Raw genomic sequence first — 20,841 nt, forward strand, 5'->3', positions numbered from 1 at the left:
GGCTCAATCACAGTGGTTAGTGTGGAAATAACAGACGGGGCTACTCAGATCTTTCCCATATTGTTCTGTTATCAGTCCACCTTTGTGTCTATTTCCTTCCCTTCTCTGAGCTAACTGCTTTTTTGCTCCCAATTATATTTGACATAATCACTCCAGGTTTTATAATATGTTATATATTATGCATTACATAACACATAATCACACAATGCACACATGTGTTATATAACACACATATACACATATTCAGTTACAATACTTCCAAATTTAGGAATATCAGTTTTCACATGCCAACTTGCCAATCTATTTCTGGGATTTTATTTTTTTTTTAAAGGAATTTTTAAAAATAATTTTTAAATTTTTAAAAATGTTTATTTATTTTAGAGAGAGAGAGAGAGAGAGCAGGGGAGGGCAGAGAGAGAGGGAGACACAGAATCTGAAGCAGGCTCCAGGCTCTGAGCTGTGAGTGCAAAGCCCGATGAGGGGCTCAAACTCACAAACCATGAGATCATGATCTGAACTGAAATCGGACGCTCAACTGACTGAGCCATCCAGGTGTCACCCCCCAATTTTTTTTTTAATTCAGGTATAACTATCAGATATAGAACATAATGACCCAATACTTGCATATATTGCAAATTGATCACCACAATAAGTCTAGTTAACTTCCATCACCATACATAGTTACAAAATATTTTTTCTTATGATGAGAACTTGAAAGATTTACTCTTTTAGGAACTTTCAAATGTTCGCGATATGGTATTATTAACTGTAGTCGCCATGCTGTAAGTTACCTCCCCAGGACTTACTTACTATGTATCTGGAAGTTTGTACATTTTGATCCCCTTCACCCATTTCTTCTACCCCCTGCCTCTGGCAACCACCAATCTGTTCTCTGTATCTATGAGCTCGTTTTGTGTGTGTTTTCATTTTTGTTTTAGGTTCCAAGCATAAGTGAGATCATCCAGTATTTGTCTGACTTATTTCACTTAGCATGATGTCCTCAAGTTCCATCCATGTTGTTGCAAGGCTGGATTCCTTCTTTTTTTCATGGCTGGGTAATATTCCGTTGTATATGTATACCACATCTTTATCTATTCATCCATCAGTGGATACTTAGTTTGTTTTTGTGTCTTGGCTGTTATAAATAATGTGCAGTAAGCACAGAGGTACATATATCTTTTTGAGTTCATGTTTTCATTTTTTTTTTGGATAAGTACTCAGAAGTGGAATCAGTGGATCGTATGGTATTTCAATTTTTAATGTTTCTGGGAATCTCCATACTGTTTCCATGGTGACTGTACCACTTTACATTCCCTCCAACAGTGCACAAGGGTATTTTTCTGGGATTTTAAAGGTGAGATTGGGGGAGGGAAAAACATCTGGTAACAAACTCAGTACGAAAGGTAAACAAAGATAAAGAAGCTTCCTTCCCACTATCATTCTGATCCAGAGTTCCACAGTTTTCCTCCTTCCACAATTCCTGTTGTCAGCTTTTCTTAGATTCTTCTAGTGGTACATATTCATACCTCTGCCTGCCTACATGTGTTTGTCATTGAAACATACATTGTGTGTTTCTTTTTACAAAACTAGAAGTAATTTTTTTTTGCTTTGTATTTTTTACTTTAAATAACAGAATAAATAAGTGTAACACAAATTCAGAATGGTTTCTTTTGCTTCCTTCTACATTGAGCAGGGTTTGGAAAGACAAGAAACTGCTTTAGCTGTATATAAATTAACTGTGAGTTTAATTGCATACCTTGGTTATGGTCACTTGGCACACATTGTTTAAAAAAAAAAAGATTTAAATTACTCCTACTTCACTTTATTTTAAAGGGAGTGATAGAAGGAATTGGAATAGACTCAAAAGCTAGAATTCAGGGCATTTATACTTGAGCTTAGTCTGTGAGTAGAACTTAACACTCTTAAAATGTCTTCCTATAGTCTGTAAACATTTATATTTACATTTTTCCCCTGGGTTTTGTTTTGTTAAAAAAAATAGAGGAGAAAATAGAAAATATTTTAATAGTCCACAATTCTCACTCCCAAGTGGTCAGAAATGAGGAAGAATACAATATTTATTAAGACTAACCTTATGCTACACAATGTGCCTCATAATTTTATAGATACTATGATACTTACACCTCACAATAGCCCTATGGATTAACTATTACTATCTCCATTTGGTAGAAGATGGAATAGAGATACAGAAAGGGAGATGTCTTGCTAAATAACTTATAAATGATAGAACAGAACAGAAATTAGAACACCAAAATGATTACCTTCCAAATTTATCACCTCCTGCCTCTCTCTTCCCATAGATATGGTGAGAGCAAAAAACTTCAAATTGCTAAGATTGCAAGGATTTTCAAAATCTTCAAAAATTTTCAAAATTTTTTGATCACAAACCTATATTTGCACTTTGGTTGCATTTTAGAAGACTTAAAACACTCATAAATGGAGAGAGATGAAAGATGTTAAAGAATATTAATCCAATTCAAAATGCATTTGTTGAGCCTTAGCTATGTGTAAGATATCTTCTCAAAATTCCTCTTGGGGGAACAGAAAAAAAAAAAATAGGAAAATATTCCATCTACCTCACCCCTAGCCTGCTACAGAGAGCTTTAAGTGTTTAATCTGCTTTCATACAATGCTATTAATCATAACATACTTTTGATAATCCAAAACTAGAGGTAATTCTTTGTGCAAGTTTTGCCAAAGCTCAAAGATTTTTACACACGTTCTCACACACACATAGAGTTTAAAGAGAATTAGAATGAAAATCTGTGCACATAATGCCCAGTGAAGATTAGAACATGACAGTACAACTGGGGTCAGAACATGACTAGTACAGTTGAAACCCTGTGTGTACCCTTCTCTGTTGATTCCCCTTCCCTCCCCAGAGTCAAGTAACCATGTGGCATGTACTTAATTCTTTATTCTCTCCTCCTTTTTACCTCCTGCCCCCAAATATGGGGTTGTTTTACTATAGATGGACATCTGGGTTGTTTCTGACTTTTGACTATTATAGATAAAGCTGCTGTGCACATCCTTATACACATCTTAGGGTGAACATTTGTACCACTTTTCTTTGGTATTTACCTAAGAGTTAGATGTGTTTTTGCTTTACTAGATACTGCCAAATGGTGTTCCAAAATGCTTATACCAGTTTATTCTCCCACCAGCAATGTATGAAAATTCTATTTGCTTCTTATCCTTGCTAACACTGGTAGTGTCTTGTTAATTTTACCCATTCTGATATATGTAGTCTTATCTCCTTGTGGTTTTAATTTTTATTTCTCTGAGATAGATTACATTGAGTACCTTTTTATATTTATTGGCTATTAGAAATCCTTTTTGGAAGTATCTTTGCAAATCTTTTGCCATTAAAAAAATTGATTTGTCTTTTTAATTTTTTTAGAGTCTTTATATGTTCTAGATATAAATTCTTTGTCAGAGGTACATTTGTTTCATAAGTAAGTTTCCATTCTGTGACACAATTCTTTGTCAGATAAAGTATTACAAATAGTGTTCCAGTCTGTGTCTTGCTTTTGTGTCTGTGTTTTGCTTTTTCACACTCTTACTGGTATTATTTATTTATTTATTTATTTATTTATTTATTTTTAAGTTTATTTATCTTGAGGCAGGAAGCAGTGTGAGAGGGGCAGAGAGAGAGGGAGAAAGAATCCCAAGCAGGCTCAGCACTGATTACATGGAGCTCGTTCCCATGAACTGTGAGATCATGACCTGAGCCAAAACCAAGAGTCAGACTCTCAACTGACTGAGCCACCCAGGCACCCCACTTACTGGTATCTTTTAGAAAACAGAAGTACTTATTTTTAATGTAATTAAATTATTTTTTCAGTATGTTTTGTGGCTTTTATGTGTTTTAAAGAAATTCTTCCTTACTCCAAGGTCATACTTGTGCTTTTCCATTTAAATGAAATCCATTTGGAAGTGAACTTTTTGTGAAGGACTCCATTTTATTTTTCTCCATATGGATGACAAGTTATTCCATTACTATTTATTGAGTGGTCTGTCTTTTCTTGCCTGATTTACAATGCCAGCTGTTGATGTGTTAAGTTTCCCATAGATGAAGTTTGTTTGGCTCCTCAGCTGTACCTTCTCTCTCTCTCTCTCTCTCTCTCTCTCCCTCTCTCCCTCTCTCCCTCTCTCCCTCTCCCCCTCTCCCCTTGTTTGTTTCTCTCTCATTTCTACATAAATGGCAGCCATACTATGAACACTCTGGTTTGTATTCTTGTTTTTGTATTCACTATTTGTCTTAGAGATTCTTCCACATTAGTACATATGGATCTACCTCTATTTTATCCACTTTCTTAGCTGCAAGGCATTCCATCGTACATATATATTACTTAATTGAATACAGGATGCCATAAATTATATGTCACCCTGTTATTTATGCACTGAAATGGAAAACATTGCTAAACTATGATGCAGTACCTTCCTGAGTCATGAATTAATCATACCAGCCTTTTATTTATTTTTTAAATGTGTGTTTTCAGAGAACATCTGCAATTCTTCCGGCCATCAGTTGTGCTGCTTGGCTTATGATAGGCATTTTTTATTTTTGCATATATCTTAATAACAAAAGCTAACACAGATTTATCTTCATATGGATGTCTTCCTACTGCGGGTCCCATGAGAAGACTGGTTGTTGCTTTGTAGGAAAATATTGAATTGCAGGTGTTTGATATTAATACAGATATTTGTTTCACTAATATCAAATACATGCCCTGCGTGTATTTGCACCTTTCTCTGCGATAATTTTTCTTTCAGGGCCAAGTCATACCATAACTTTTTAAAGACATTTTAAATGACAATTAACACATATGACATCACCAATGCCCATAAGCCATTGGAAGTACCATCAGTATGAACAGCTAATTCCAAGTCTGGTAATGCCGGCTTTACCATGAGTATACTGAGCCAAAAGCAATTGTAAAATGCCGAGCCTGGATTTCAGACATGTTAATGTGAGGAAAAATTAACATCTTAGGATCTATGAAATATGGCAGAATAATTTATGCAGCTAGTGTCCTGTTGATCAGGACAAACATAAGAACTATTATTAGTAAATTGAATAAAATGAGATAGTTAAATTTGGGAATCTTAAGAGTGCAGGCTTTCTTCAAGGAATTTATGCTGTAGACATATCCCCTAGTTCACATGAAGGCATATCTTCAAGGATATTTATTGTAGCTCCCAAAATTTTCTGACAGAGTGGATGTGAATATGAGAGGAGAAAGGTCAAATTTTCCTTTGGGTCAGAGCAACTGGGTAGTGACCATTTGTTGGGATGGGGAAGAGTGAGGGAAAAGGTTTTTCATGCATATTTGTTGGAGGTGATGATGGGTAGAATCTAGAGTTCAGGTTTGGACATGGTAACTTAAGCTCAAGTTACCAAGTGGTAGGTAGATCTACAAGTCTGAAATTCAGGGGAGTGTTTGGAATTTAAGTCATACATTCTAGTGTTTAACATAAAACGCCTTTAAAGTTAAGGGTTGGAATGAAGTTATTAAGAGAAGAAATGTAGACACTGATGAAAAGAAGGTGAGGACTAAGTCCTGGGCAAGCCACAGCATTTAGAAGAAAGGGAGATAAAAAGGAATCAGCTAAGAAGTCTGAGAAGTAGCAGCCTGCTAGGTAGAAAGAAAAACAAGAGGGCTTGGTGAACTGGAAGGCAAGTGAAAGACATGGAAGCAGTGATCAGTTCTGGCAAATCCTGCCCACGGGACCAGAGAAGTGAGGTCCAAGGACTGATTCTTGGATTTGGCAACACAAAGGTCCTTGCTGAAATGGATGTCCTGGAGGGGGACATGCGGTAAAGGGAATGTGTTTGTTTTAGATGGGAGATACAATGGCATATTTCTAAGCTGATGGAATTATCCAGAGAAAAGGGAAAATTGATTGTTAAAATATTCAAAAGATTTCCCAAGCTCTACCTTTGTCATGGTTCTACTTCTGAGGGTGACAGTACTGACAGGCAGTGATACGTGACCATATAAAGGTGACAGAGGTAGAGTACATCCGTTTCTTTGCTCCACTGTGTCACAGAATGCCCCACAAGACTTGTACATAGTCCCCTTCATAACCTCCTCTCCCTTGTTCTCTCTCGAATCCATGACATTCAGCCTTTCAGCCCCCTGAACCCCCACTGAAATATGCTTGTCAAGATCACCAAGGACCTCCATTTGCCATATCCAATAGTCCATTCTTGGGGCTCCCTTCAGTGTAACATCCTTTCCCGTGCACCAGCCCACTCAGGATCCTCTTTCTCATTTGGTCAGCTGGGTTGGGACTTGCCTATTTGGGGAGCATCTCAGGGTAGTTGTCAGCTCCCTGTGTTGGTCTAAACTGTCTCTCTATTCCGGGCCCATTGTGTGCTTGGCCCAGACAATAGAACCAAATTGGATGGAATCACAAAGTCAAAGTCTGAGTGCTTGAGGCTAGGTCAGTGAGGAGACCTTGGTTTTGAGGCCATTCTTGGTACAAGGAAAATGTACGTGTAGCATTTTCCTATCCTCTGGAGAAGGGGCCAGCAAACTTTGCCTGTGAAGCCAGATAGCTTCTTGTCTCTGCCTTTGTAGCACAAAAACTTCAGTAGGCAGCACATAAATGCATGAATGCATGTATTCCAATAAAACTTTTTAGAAAACAGGAAGCAGCCTGAAGTTTGACAACCCCCCCCTCCCCCCCCATCAAGTCATTTCACAAAGGGAAATGAAGCGTGGTTTTTCTAAAGAGGGACTCATTCTGGCTCCTCCTGGGTACTTCTCTATTGAATTTTCTGGACCATTTGTTTAATAATCCATGCTGAAATTTCTCTTTAGGATTGATTTTGAATATAACCAAGCTGTATTCCCCAAGATATTGGTATAATGATCCTTTTTCCTAAGTGTTCATTCACCACAATTCCAACATTGAGCATTGAATGTAGTTCCATGGTCCCATCTATAGTCATCTTAATGTCACCTTCATGCCCTGCGTGTTGGTACATATTGAATTTATTTACCAGTTATAAATGATTATTTATAAAAGCAATAACAATCGCTATTTGTTGGATGCTTGAACAAGATGAGGTTATGGGTGCTTTCCACAGGTTATCTAATTCTTACACTGACCCTGTGAGCAGGAACTATCATTGCGTTTAACTTTAGACATGACAGGTAGGTGTTCTTTTGGTTGTTTTCTCCTTATCTTTAGGTTTTTTTTTTTAAACTGTGTGTTTTTTAAAGTTTAAGATCTTTTTTTTTAATGTTTATTTTTGAGAGAGAGAGAGACAGAGCACAAGCAGGGGAGGGGCAGAGAGAGAGGGAGACACAGAATCTGAAGCAGGTTCCAGGCTCTGAGCTGTCAGCACAGAGCCCGACGTGGGGCTCGAACTCACAGACCGTGAGATCATGACCTGAGCTGAAGTCCAACGCTCAACTGACTGAGCCGCCCGGGCATCCCAAAGTTTAAGATCATTCTTATTTAAAAACTAAAAAAAGAATGAAGTGCTAACCTTCTTTTTGTCAAGTGTTCAATATATATTGTCTTTCTATTTGACCAGGACTGATATCCTCTACCCATTTTAGAGCAAGCCTCAGAAAAATTCTGGACTTTAGCTTCTTCCCATGGTATTCTTTGAATGTCTACATATAAATTCTGTTAGTTTAGAGGCCAGCACTAAAGGAAATCAGGGGACAAAGGAACAATTTCTCTGTGGTGTCAGCGTAACATACAAGGATTAGCATCAGATTTTTTTTTTAATCAAAATAATTCAAATATGGCAAATAAGTCCCCTAGGTTGTTTTCACAACCCCTTTCTATAAACAACATCTTATTAATATGGAGAGTCATTGAACAAAAACGTAGTGAACCTGGTATAACAATGTACAATGCTCTGTGTAGGGGACAAAGATGGTCTTCATGGGGTGTACAGATTTGTAAGAGGTAGGGAATTAAAGAAGCATTTGTAAGAAGGTGTGATGGACATTTTATCTAAATGTACGGAAGTACACGGTGCTGTAATAGCATGTAACACAAGCACCTAACCTTGTGAAGAAGGCTCATTTTCTGAAATCACAGTAAAAATTGAGATTGAAGGATTTATATTACTTCAGAAAGAGAGGGCATGTCTTAGTCTGCTGTGGCCGCCATATCAGAATCCCACAGACTAGGCATCTCAAATACCAGAATTTATTTCCTCACAGTTTTGGAGGCTGGAAGTTCAAGATCAAAGTGCCAGCAGGGTTGGTTTCTGGTAAGGTCTCCCCATAGACGTCCACTTCACTGTGTCCTCCCAGAGCCTTCTGTGTGTGCAGAGGGAGTGGAGAGCTCATGCTCTAATGTCTCTTCGTCTCATAAGGGCACTAGTCCTGTTGGATTAGGGCCTAATCTTTTGACCTCATTTGACCTTAATTACCTCCTTAAAAACTTTAGCTCAAAAAGTAGTCACATTGAGGGTTAGGGCTTCAATATATAATGTTGGGGGCAGACACATTTCAGTCCATAACAGGGGAGCAGAGAGCATTCTGGGTAGGTAGAATAGTTCAGGAAACCATGTAGAGGCAGAAAAGTGAGGAACTGAAAGGGGCCAGTGTGGTTTGAGCATGGGGTGCCTAGAGTGTGAGGGCCCTGCTGAAGGCTGAGGTGAAAGGAAGTGAGGCCCCAGTTTGAACCCTCTCTAGGGTAAGAAATCTTGGGTCCTTCACTTATTGTTTTAAGTTTCAGCACTACAAAAAGAGCTCTGGACTAAGAGCAGAAGATCTAGAGCTTAATAACTGACCTTGGGCAAATCATTTGTTTGGAGCCTATGTAAAAATCAGGAATTATAACCCTTAACTTTTAGGACTGTTTGATCATATAAGGTAAAACCTGTGAAATGTCTTAGAAACCAAAAACTGTGTAATTACTGAGGTGTTTTTTTTTTTTTTTTTTTTTTTAATCTTTCACCAGACCAACTAGTTTTTCCTGCCAAAAGGTCATGAATTTGTGACTCACATGCTCAAAGCTTTGCATGAACCACTGGCCCTCTCTGTATCTCTTATAGAACCCCTCAATCCAATATTCTTTACCATTTTCCCCTCTAAAATAAATTAGGATCCTTTGGGGATTAAAAAAAGTCATGCCACTCTGTTTGAAAAATGTCCCTGTTATTCCCAATTATCTTATTTCTTCTGTCCCGTATTTGTCTTGCTTAACCAGAATTTTTCAGGGTGCCTGGGTGGCTCAGTCAGTTAAGCATCCAACTTCAGCTCAGGTCATGATCTCACACTTCGTGGGTTTGAGCCCCGCAGGCTCTGTGCTGACAGCTCAGAGCCTGGAGCCTGCTTCAGATTCTAGGTCTACCTCTCCCTACCCCTACCCCACCCACGATCTATCTCTCAAAAATAAATGAATGTTAAAAAAACAACAACAACAATTTTTCTGAAGTTTCCACACTGCTACTGTGTTTCTCTGCCTTCCACGCCACAAGGACTAATAGTACCTTTCTCAGCTCTCAAAGCACTTCCTGCCATCATTCACATAACCTCTGAAATCCTGTCTTTTTATGCACTAATTTTCTGACTGACTCAGAAGTGGTAATTTTCACTGGAACGTGTCACTTTATTTTCCATCACACCCGAGTGTCTTGTTATTTTGTGCAAAATATACATGCATTGAATACCTTTATGTGTTTGTGAGGTATAATATAAAGTAAGATGAGTATTTTTGGTACACATCAGAATATCAAGCTAAGTCAGTGTGGTCCCTTGAGAAGTTACATACTTTACCTCTATGAGATTTTATATTCTCCATTTCCCCTGGCCTTTTTTTTTTAAAGCCATTTTTCAATTCCTTATATATTAAAATAATCCAGGAAACTAGCAAAAAGAATTTAAAAAAACCAACAATGTTCATAAGGAAATGAAACTTAATGAAACTGATTTACATTACTTATCAGATGTGGTCTTTCATAACTTCTCTTTATTTGTGTGGTTTTTGCTTTATTTGAATAGAAGACTGACCTTGTCATCATAGAAGTGTGTTTACTGCCATTTAATTAATATTATAAAAGAACTTACTCTTAATTGCAGCAATAGCACAGAATTTAAATTGTTTTCCAGGATAGAAGGGAGAATTCAGAGAAAACAAATAAAGGTTCCTGAGGGTAGAAGCAAACCCAGTCCCAAAGCTCCCTTCCTGATGCAGTTAACTTTTATTTATTTTCACCCTTGAAGCAGTGTGACCATTTGCAGTAAAGTCGCAGAGTTCTTTTCATGAGAAGACGATCGATATAAGTAATCATTTAAGGATGAGGGTGACTAAGCTGTGCTCAACACTAGTACTTGAAGTACTTGTAAAAAACATGAATTGACTTTGCTTAAATTTCAGAAGATAAAATGTTAGTACACATAACCACATTTTCTCAACATTGGAAAATTCTAGTCTATAATTTACCTGCTTGCTAAGAATAAAAGTGTTCCTTAAAGGTTTATTGATTTTTTTTTTTTTTTTTCCCCAGAAATAGATTTAACTCATAGGATTATTCCATTTCCATCTGTGCTCTCTATACCACCACCTAGTGGAATAAATGCAAGTTTACCCATCATTTCAAGTCAGGGGAAGGAAATGAGGAAGATGAAAATTAACTCACACCAGTATTTCCGTGATGAGGAGTTATTGCTTTTAGTATAACGCAGGTTGCGAAAAATACATGAGTTTAGAGTGAAAAAAGCCCATTATGTGTTCTCTAATAAAATGCTTATCTGTTTGCCCACAAATAAGCCATTTCATTCAGAAACGTAGAAGATAGATAAATGACTGAAGATGTGTCCTGCAGATTGTATTTCTAAGTTCTGTTGGGGAGCTTCTCTTCATTACTCAATACGAGGGTTCATAAAAAAGTATATTAATCTTCACAGTTCCTCTGAGATGAAAATATCATTGCATTTACTTAACTGATAGGTAAATGAAAGTGTGGAGATAAGATAGTCAGTTTTTATCCAAGCTGAGAAGAAAGGCAGGTTTGTATTATTATTCTGAACTTTTCTGTCCCAAACATTGAAATAAAAAAGGCAAATGAAGTTTTAAGGCTCTTCACTCTTTATTGGTAGGTGAGTCCTGCTCAGCCCCAACTAAGAACAAATCCAAACAGGTAAAAAACCAAAACCTGTTGTTGCTTGCTGACTCTGGTCATCCAAGCCTTTCTTGGTCTCATGTTCCCATGGAGTGCAAATGGAATCATGTTCCCGTTTTCTGAGGGTTGCATGCCTTTTAGATGGCATCAGTGTGCACATATAGAGACACATTTTTTTAATGTCTGTGAATATTTTACCTACCTGATTTTTAAAAAAAAATTTTTTTAATGTTTTATTTATTTCTGAGACAGAGAGAGACAGAGCATGAGCAGGGGAGGGGCAGAGAGAGAGGGAGACACAGAATCTGAAGCAGGCTCCAGGCTCTGAGCTGTCAGCACAGAGCCCGATGCGGGGCTCGAACTCACGGACTGTGAGATCATGACCTGAGCCGAAGTCGGATGCTCAACCGACTGAGCCACCCAGGCGCCCCTTTACCTACCTGATTTTTGATGACCTGGCCATAAGTAGTGAGTGAGGGGCCTTGGGCCAGTAGGTAATAGAAGGGAGATGTAATGAAATTCAGAAGAAAATACCCCCAAATCCACTTTTAGCTAGTTTATCAAAACAAAAGCCACAAAATCAGCTTTTTTGTGTGGAATTGAGTCTCTTCTTATTCTGTCCATGACAGACTCTTACCACCGTCTAGTCAGACCAGAGTCTAGTGAAGACTGGACACAAGTGTTTTATATCCCAAGACTGTAATAATCCTGGACTTGTTTTCTTATTTCAGTGGTCTTGAATAGCATAGAATACCCCAGTAGCCTTTTTTTTTTTTTTTTTTGCCTTTATAATACATAGCCCTTAAGGCTTTCAGTCTTTCAGTTTTCCTCCTTAGTAAACAACTGACAGTAATTACTTATGAAAACTGTTTTATGCTGGAGATATTTATATGGTTTTGCATTGCTAGCTTATGATTTTCCAGTGTTTGTGGGAAAGACCATTTTCTATCTTTGTCATTCACGTTATAAATTCCTGAATCCTTCATTCTCTGGCTTTTAGGGGGATATTTATCTCCTCTGGTATCTTTGTCTCTAAGGAGGCTACACTCTTGCTGTCTGCTTCCTGTGACAGTTGTAGAAATGGCACACTCACCTGTGCCTGCCACCTGCTGGAGGCCCTGGCATGTCCTGAAGTAGCAGTAGTCAGTGAACATAGAAGGGGAAACTAAAAAAGCAAATATTACATTTCCTGTCCACAGACTAAAGTCATGTCTGGGTTCTTCCCTTTTTCATTTCCCAATCAGTGCAACATTGCAAGGTGTTATATAGCTAGTTGTCAAAAAGGTACCTCTCCTCTTAAAACCCTACTCACACACACACACACACAAAAAAAAAAAAATTGACAAATTGGCTTTTTTCCCTAAAATCCTGACTCAGAAGGCAAAGCAACATGAAACTTCAGCACTCCATTCTTTGTGTTTTCTTCTTAAAAGACCATCTGGCTTTGTGTAACTCAACTTTAGAAGGAACAGCTCCTGTGCCTAGACAGCCCCTCTGGGAGGTAGTTACAGATCTATTCTAGACTTTACGACTGTTGTCTACATTTAAATTAACAGTCATGTGTACTTTTATTTTATTTTAGCCTTCCCTTGGAGTCAAGAAGCCTACCAAAGCCCTGCTCTTTGTAATCTTGAGCCCAGTGGGACCTTATTTTTCAAGTGGAACCTTTAAGCCTGTGTCCCTGTGGGCCAATCCAAAGTATGTCAGAGCCTGGAAAGGTGGGACTGGGGACTGCAAAATGGGAGGGTAAGTAAATCTGTGTCTCTATCTAAAGGAAAGAGCCCCTCACTACCACTGAGTTATGTTCATCCCACATCAATCCAAGTACATATATTAATATTCAAGTTGAAATGCTCTTTTTTGCTATGTGTCTACTCTCCAGTATTGAATTGTGCTAGTTTAAAGGATAAACCCGTGACCCTTTGTAAGGGAGAACCAAAGGCAGGAACTGGAAGAAGGGACTAGAGCAGGAACAGCATGCATGCTCTGAACGAACTGTCCCTGGAGGCTGTGTCTCTGGCTGCAGGCGGACAGGTGGCCTTAAAGAGCATCTGGTGCTGGGGCAGAGGCTCTCAGTTGGCTCCAAGGAGTCCTGTCTGGGGAAGGTGCCCGCTTCACTCAAGTGCTGTCTTCATTGCCACAGATTGTAGCCCTACCTGCTGCCAGCTGGCCGAGGGACAGCCCTGCTTTGGCTCTGTCAGGCCGGTCTCATTGGCCATATGTAGCTGGCTGGAAATAAAAGAGCATTTAAAAAGTGTTAGACAATTTCAGGGGTGGACTTGGCCGTGACATGAGAATGCCCCTCTGGGTGAACAAGAATAGCCGGATTAACCAGTGTGGGCTCTTCCTTTGTGTGCGTCAAGTGCTGATGTGTATCACAGACACAGGCAGCAGCAGTCCTGGGAGGCGACTCGGTGGCAACTTCTGGGCTGTGGGAAAACATGTAGATTCTGGGAGCCCTGGGAGCGTTCAGTGACATGCTGCTGGGATGTGAGAGAGGTGTTGACAGCTGGCTTTGAACCCTCTATAGTCTTTCTGTATTTTTATTTTTAAGAGAGAGCATGAGTGGGGGCGGAGCACAGGGAGAGAGAGAATCCTAAGCAAGCTCCACACCCAGGCAGAGCCCGACTCAGGGCTTGACCCCATGAACCTGGGGTCATAAACTGAGCGAAAATCAAGTTGGATGCTTAACTGACTGAGCCACCCAGGTGCCCGTTTTTTTCTTTCCTACAAAAAAAAAAAAAAAAAAAAAAATTCTCTCTCTCTGTCTCTCTCTCTCTCTCTCTCTCTCTCTCTCAAAAATAAATAAATATTATAAAAATAATAATAAAAGAGAAATGGCAAGTGGGAGGCAGTAACTTACATCTGTCTGTTGTTTCCAAGAGGTTCTAAAGCTCCTATGCTCTCCACCCGGAGAAGTGCAAGGAAAACACAGGATTTTGCATTCAGTATTAACCTATTTGGTTGGCAGACATTTGGCAGCAGCCTTAGATTTATATGTTATTGCTTCTTCTCTAAGCCAATTAATTCAATAATTACCTTCCAAGATTTTTAGGACCTCTATAGTTAACTGGAATTTATTAAATTGCTGTGGATTCTCCTAAGCTGAAGGACTTTCTGCTTCCTAAGTGAATCTGAGGAAAGAGAGAAGGATTTTTTAACTTCTAAGATTACTCCACCTGTTTTGAAGCCACCAGCGATAGTAATATTATTTTATATCTAAATATACATAAGTGAGGGAAGTAATACAATGGCACACAGCTGCGGGAGAGTTGTAGCACAGTGCTCACCTGTGGTTAGTGTGGAAATCAGCTGTACCAACTACTACTCTCTGGGTCCCCCGACTAGAGATTCTGGTTTGTTTGGTCTGCTCTGTAGCCTCGCATCAGAATATATTAATGCGTAGCCAAAGTTGAGAAGCCCTGAGCTAGAAGAAGGTCCTCCATCGTAGGAATGTCTTATTCCTAATTTCTTAGTTTCTTAACCTGGAAAGAATGGGGCCTGCTGCCTTCTTTCTACTCTATCTTAATTTTTCCTCTTTCTTTTTTGTTGTCTTGTACTCTCATTTGGCACTTAACTACAAGCTTTGAAGTCAGCTAGACCTGGCTTAACCTAACTGCCTTGGGATGTTACTTAACTGCTTTAAGCTTCACTTTCCTCATTTATAAAGTTAGGCCAGTGATACCCACCTTACCTGTGAGAATTACTTGGGATAATATAAAGTGCCTACTACCATGTGGTCAACCTATAGAAAGCTCCCAATTAATGTGTTATAACCTAGCAGTTAACAACATGGGCTTGGTAGTCAGAGATATGGGAGTCATATGCTTGTAATCTGTGTGATCTTACATAATTAAGTACCCTCTTCCTCTAAGTCCTCAAAAGTATAATAAAGTCTAGTGTTGTTGTAAGATGATTCAGTGAAATAATGGGCTTAAGTACCTAGTTCCCTGCCTGGCAGGTACTAAGCATCCTGTCAATAGACAATAGTTGATATTCTGAGGCTTGCTTTCTTGTTTCATCTCCTGGACCGTGTCTTTTTTTTTTTTTTTTTAACGTTTATTTATTTTTGAGACAGAGAGAGACAGAGCATGAATGGAGGAGGGTCAGAGAGAGGGAGACACAGAATCTGAAACAGGCTCCAGGCTCTGAGCTGTCAGCACAGAGCCTGACTCGGGGCTCGAACTCACGGACCGCGAAATCATGACCTGAGCTGAAGTCGGCCGCTTAACCGACTGAGACACCCAGGCGCCCCTCCTGGACCCTGTCTTAAGAGCAATCTGTTGGATTTCACACAAGAGAATTTACTCTTTTGGAGAGATATATTTAATATCTCTTCTCCTAGATATTTATTCCACTTAAAAATTTTCTGTGTAGACAGTTTTCCAACTTTTTCATTTTTCTCTTTTTCCAAAGACATGTGTTTCTTTTCTGAATATTGGCAGCACATGAGAGGGAACCCAAATATATTATCAAAGTATTCATGACCCGTGGATATTAATAATACAGTTTACACCTGAGGGAGAATTTTGAGGAAAAACTCATGTGGGGAAAAACACTACCTATATAATATAGTAATCAGTCAATCAATCAGTCAATCAAATAAGCACCAAACAAGTAAAACCCCCTTTTTCTTTCAGTATACTGAAACACTTGAGGTTTTTAAATTCTCTTTCTTGCCCAAGTAGCTTCATGATGCCAAAGAATCATGGTTTTAGTTCAACCAACACCCTCAAAAGTGTGTGTGTGTGTGTGTGTGGGTGTGTGTTTAGAAGGTTCTTGGAAAGGCTAGTTATTCATGCTGTGAAAATTCTGTTAATGTTAATAAAGAGCATTTTATGAGAGAAATCAATTATTTTTAGATTTGGAAAATCTCACTGGTTGTGTCTATGAACTAGAGAGAAGTCAATTAAAATAGAAGTCATTTTTTTTAAAAAAAAAAACTTAATTTCATTAGGATATAAGAGGCTCACATAAACTGTTTCTTAGTTTTTATTGTTACTGTTTCATTTTGTTCTGCATAACTCTATGCAGTATACAAAGAAAGTATTTGCACTTGCCAGAAGAATTTAAGGCAAAAATTTCAACTGACTTGCTTAAGTTCACACATAGCCAAATAGTAGAAGTACAAGAGCTGTATGTAAGCCTCCTGGCCCCAAACCTGTGCTCTTTCTATTGGACTCCCCTCTGAAGCCTTGTTTGTTGTTATTAAAAAGTATTCATAATTTTAACTCCACTTATTGCTTATTTACCACTAATTCTGAATATGGATGGCCTAAATTTTATGCTCATTAAATAAAATCCTCCTATGTATAAGTGTGGTATCATCTCCAGGTGCACCAATAAATTTACATTTTATTATCTGCATTTTGAAGGTCTTTTAATGAATCTTGTATTACTTTGATGTGAGTAAACCTCATGACTCAGGTTGCTATACCTATATAGTATAATGCCCATTTTTCATCGTTTTTCTAGGATGTTTTAGTTATTAGTCAATACTCTTTGAGTTGCAAGTGAGAAAACCAACTCAAGGTGTGCCTGGCTGGCTCAGTCCAGTGCCTGCATTAATAGGAATGAGTGAATAAGAAGGGCTTATGTGAGCAGCCTAGGTTACATGTCCATCCATTAATTCAGTTGTGCAGGGTGAGGTACTGTGACTGTCACCCCAAGCAGAATGACTTGGCTCCAAAGGAAGGGCCAAAGAGAATATTAATGGGAAGGCAAGCCGTGTAGTTGAAAATGGCAGATAGCCGCCATGAATATGGTTCTTGTGTTTAAATTATACTTCCTTTTTTTTTAATGTTTATTTATTTTTGAGAGAGAGAGACAGAGCATGAGTGGGGGAGGGGCAGAGAGAGAGGGAGACACAGAATCTGAAGCAGGCTCCAGGCTCCGAGCTGTCAGCCCAGAGCCTGGTGCGGGGCTCAAACTCACAAACCGTGAGATCATGACCTGAGCCAAAGTCAGACACCTAACCGACTGAGCCATCCAGGCGCCCCTAACTTATACTTCTAATTAGACATTTTGATCTTGACCAGATATAAAAGAGATAATTTAAAAGGCCTAGGTGGGTATTTTGTGGGAGATGACATTCATGCTTTGTAGTCGTTATTGTTGTATGTTTGGTTGTTTCTGCTTGTTTGTATGGGAGCAGCATAATCGAAGGATGGGTTTAGGGTTTATTTCCAAGCCCTGCTTGTCATATGGTAGTGCTTTCCCAACTTGTTTGCTAATGTCCTGTGAAAGCCCAGGAAAGTGAATTAAACAACCAGGGGCTTAGGGAGGCAAGCAAACATCACATTTATTTGAGGACTCTTATGTTTTATTGAAAACATTCATCCATATTTTGTAATATACTCCATAATTTTCTTATTTAAGTTTAATAAAAGATAATACATTTAAAATACTAAACTAAACTGCTATCCTAGGAAGATGTGCTATCTTCCTTTGATTTTGAATAAATAGTGCAGGGTGAGAAAAATGGGCTTTTGGAATACTTTTGGCTAAAATCAGGGTTTTTAACATTTTGTCCCACCCTTTGGAGAATTTAGGCATTGGGCATTAGCTGTTCCTTGGGTACATTGAAAGGTCTCAACTAAGAGCACAGCTTGGTGCTCTACTACTTAACGTTATTTGATACAAGTTTGGCTAACTCATAGTACTGGTGTGAGATTTAAATGAAATAATTCATGGACAATTGCTTGGAATGTGAAAAATACTTTTAATTGTTACCATTAACTTAGCTATTTACCTCTTTTCATTATCTCTACTTTTCAAGTTTGTATTTTGCTGTGTTCTTTCTCAAATGAGTGCAATTAGATCATTTAGCTTCTCTAATGAGTTTCCTTTAACGTTAGGCAGTTAACTAGAGAATATATGTGCATACATACATGTGTGTGTGTGCGCGCACACATAAAGGAGATGTGCATTGATCACATGCACATGCAGATTGGTACCAAAGATGAGGGAGTGGTATATTCATAATCAATACATTTTCTCTTTCTTAAAAGGAATTATGGCTCATCCCTTTTTGCCCAATGTGAAGCAGTGGAAAACAGCTGTCAGCAGGTTCTGTGGCTGTATGGAGAGGATAATCAGATAACTGAAGTTGGAACCATGAATCTTTTTCTTTACTGGATAAATGAAGATGGAGGTAATTCACTCAGATTTCAGCTCTTTGTTCTTTGTCAGTCATATTCAATAGGCCTGGAAGGAAAAGAACTAGGACCTTGGAACAAGGAATAAGTAGCACAAGTCCAAAGGCTAAGGACCACTGTGCTTTGTTGTTCAAGTAGAAATGAGTTTAAATTTACAGAATTTATAAAGGTTTTGGTTTCGGTTTTTGGCTCTAGATGTGCTTATCATTGAGATGCCAACTTAAGGAATTTAAATCCCCATGATTTGAAGATTCGTAGCCTTATCCCCTCTGCCATCTTCGTAACAGCTTTTCTATCTGAAATCCCCTGCATTTGGAGATAGGTCTCAGATCAATTCACCATATACTATATGTATAAAATGTAATAACAGGCATCGTCTACTGATTCTACTGATATGAGATTTAGTGTATTCTCTTGCTAGAAGTCTTTTAACAACTGATGCCCTTTCTACATATTTCGATAATATATCAGGAGCCTTCCAGATTTACTCTGGAGCTCAATTTGATTAAAACACACTATTTTTATGGACAAATTCGTCTCTTTTAGGATTGTACTTAGATTCTGGTTCATTCAAGACTGTTAATAGGTATCTACTATAAAAACCAGTTATTTCTATATATCTAAATATCCTAAATGCTCATCTTTCTTTTCTATTTTTTTTTAATTAGTTGGCAGAAACCATATAGGTTTAGTGAAGCATTGGCAATGTCGATGGTATTGGATTAAATGGCCAATCATGGGGAAAAATACAGATAAATGCATTTATTTCCGAATTTTAATAGTCACAAAAAATTTTAACTATCTTTTTAGGCTTGTTTATGTTCTTATGCTGTTCATTTCACAGTACTGAGTATAGAGACTAGAAAAAGTTCCCAAACACTTATAAAGTCTGAGTGTTCATTTCAATTAAAATTTTAAGTAAAATTTTTATTTTGAAGTAGCTACAGTAACTTCTCTTGCTCTTTTGTTTTTTGGCTACTAATGTTGGAAAATGGTGATTCACATGTGGCTGACTTCAGAGCTATGCACTAATTTGAGCATTAGTTGTAGAAACTAGTAAGATGAGCCTTATATTCCAGTCAGAGGTAGAATAAATAGAAGGTGTGGTGAGTACACCTTGTCCTGGGGTTGACCATTGGTAATCCTTGGCATCTGAAAAGCCAGATACAGGTCATGCTGATTCTTCCATTCCTGTTGTTTATACTTGGCACTATTTAAAAATACAATTTATACTGGAATATTCGTGATTTCCAAATTTGAGTCATTGCCTATGACATACCTCAAAAGCTATGCTTGAAAGATGACAGCCAATGTTGCACTCTGCATTTAGGAGATAATAGGTTGATTCAACTCATTCTTTGCATCGCCTGCCCACTCCAATGCCCTTGCCCCCCCACCCCCCCAAAAAAGCCACACAACTCTAAACAAAAACAGTTACATCATACAGAAGTGGTACCATCATTATTTATGGATGGGAGATGTCAAGATTTAAGTACAGTTTGAATCAGAGCTCCATGAGTTAACCAAGAACACAAGAAACTTGTCCTGGTGAAAAATTACTTCTTATCCAAACAATAATCATGAACCATTTCCGCCATGGCTTTTAAAGGTCAGAACGGAAATGAGTGAATTTGTCTTCTGACTCTTACAAAATATACAAGACCTTAAGAGTTGCTATTCACATTATGGTTGCCTGAGATAGCTTTAGTCCATCTTGAGGGTGTTCACCTAACATATCAAATAAAATTTGAAGTAAGGGGACAAGAGATGGAATAAATGTTTGGACAGTACCATGAGAGAAGTCAGTAGAATGTAAGGAATAACCTTTAGGCTAAAAACAAAAGAAGATGTCGAAAGAACTCTACTCTAACTTCACCATGTGGCTTTAGGAAAATACAAAGAATAATGAGTTGAAAATCAACAAAATACTGATTTTCACAAACTTTGCCTATTGGAGGTATGAGTAGAACTCTTTTAGTAAAAACCTACCTTCTTTCTATGAGCCCCCACACTCACTGCCCCTTTGGGACATGATGGCTGCTGCAGAAAGGTATATAAAATAGATAATCTGTGTTCACAGCACACTGCTGTGCACAATAACTATCTGTGGCAGTTGGCCTATAACCCATGTGGTTTTGGCTCTAGTAACAGCAACCCTGGTGTTAAGATCACACAGCAGCGATTCTCTGTTTTACTGTGTTGGTGAGTAATTTAACATGCACATTTGCTATTTACTGTTGGGACAAACAGTTTTATCTCGCACTGGACTTTGGAACTATCCTGAGAATAAGACCCAGTTGTGTGGTTGAGTTTAGAGTTAGTCTGGGAGAATGATCATGACAGTGAATGTTGATGTGGCTCAGTCTGCTCAGGCCCCATAAGCCTTCTCAGACATCAGGCATTTACAGTCTTTGGAACATTCTTCCCTGGGATGTGGGTGTGGCTTGCTCTGTCACTGCTTTCAAGTCTTTGCCCACTTACCCCATTCTCAGTTAAGGCTTTCCTCGAGCATCATAATAAATTGCAAACTCCCTCCCCCCTGACCCCTAGCATTCCTCATTA

General features: G+C 38.4%; 1 protein-coding gene across 3 annotated transcripts in view; it reads left to right on the plus strand.

Annotated features, from left to right (window-relative positions):
- BCAT1 (branched chain amino acid transaminase 1) overlaps positions 1–20,841 on the plus strand; it is a 106,471-nt gene that overhangs the window by 61,644 nt on the left and 23,986 nt on the right. For all 3 annotated transcript variants that reach the window (XM_019452230.2, XM_019452229.2, XM_019452231.2), the window contains exons 6-7: positions 12,705–12,868; positions 18,133–18,275. In XM_019452230.2, the coding sequence (XP_019307775.1) occupies positions 12,705–12,868; positions 18,133–18,275 (307 nt within the window). The remainder of the gene's footprint in view (positions 1–12,704; positions 12,869–18,132; positions 18,276–20,841) is intronic.

The sequence above is a fragment of the Panthera pardus genome, unplaced genomic scaffold (assembly GCF_024362965.1).
Source record: "Panthera pardus isolate Hobbes unplaced genomic scaffold, ASM2436296v1 HiC_scaffold_6, whole genome shotgun sequence".
Lineage (NCBI taxonomy): Eukaryota > Metazoa > Chordata > Mammalia > Carnivora > Felidae > Panthera > Panthera pardus.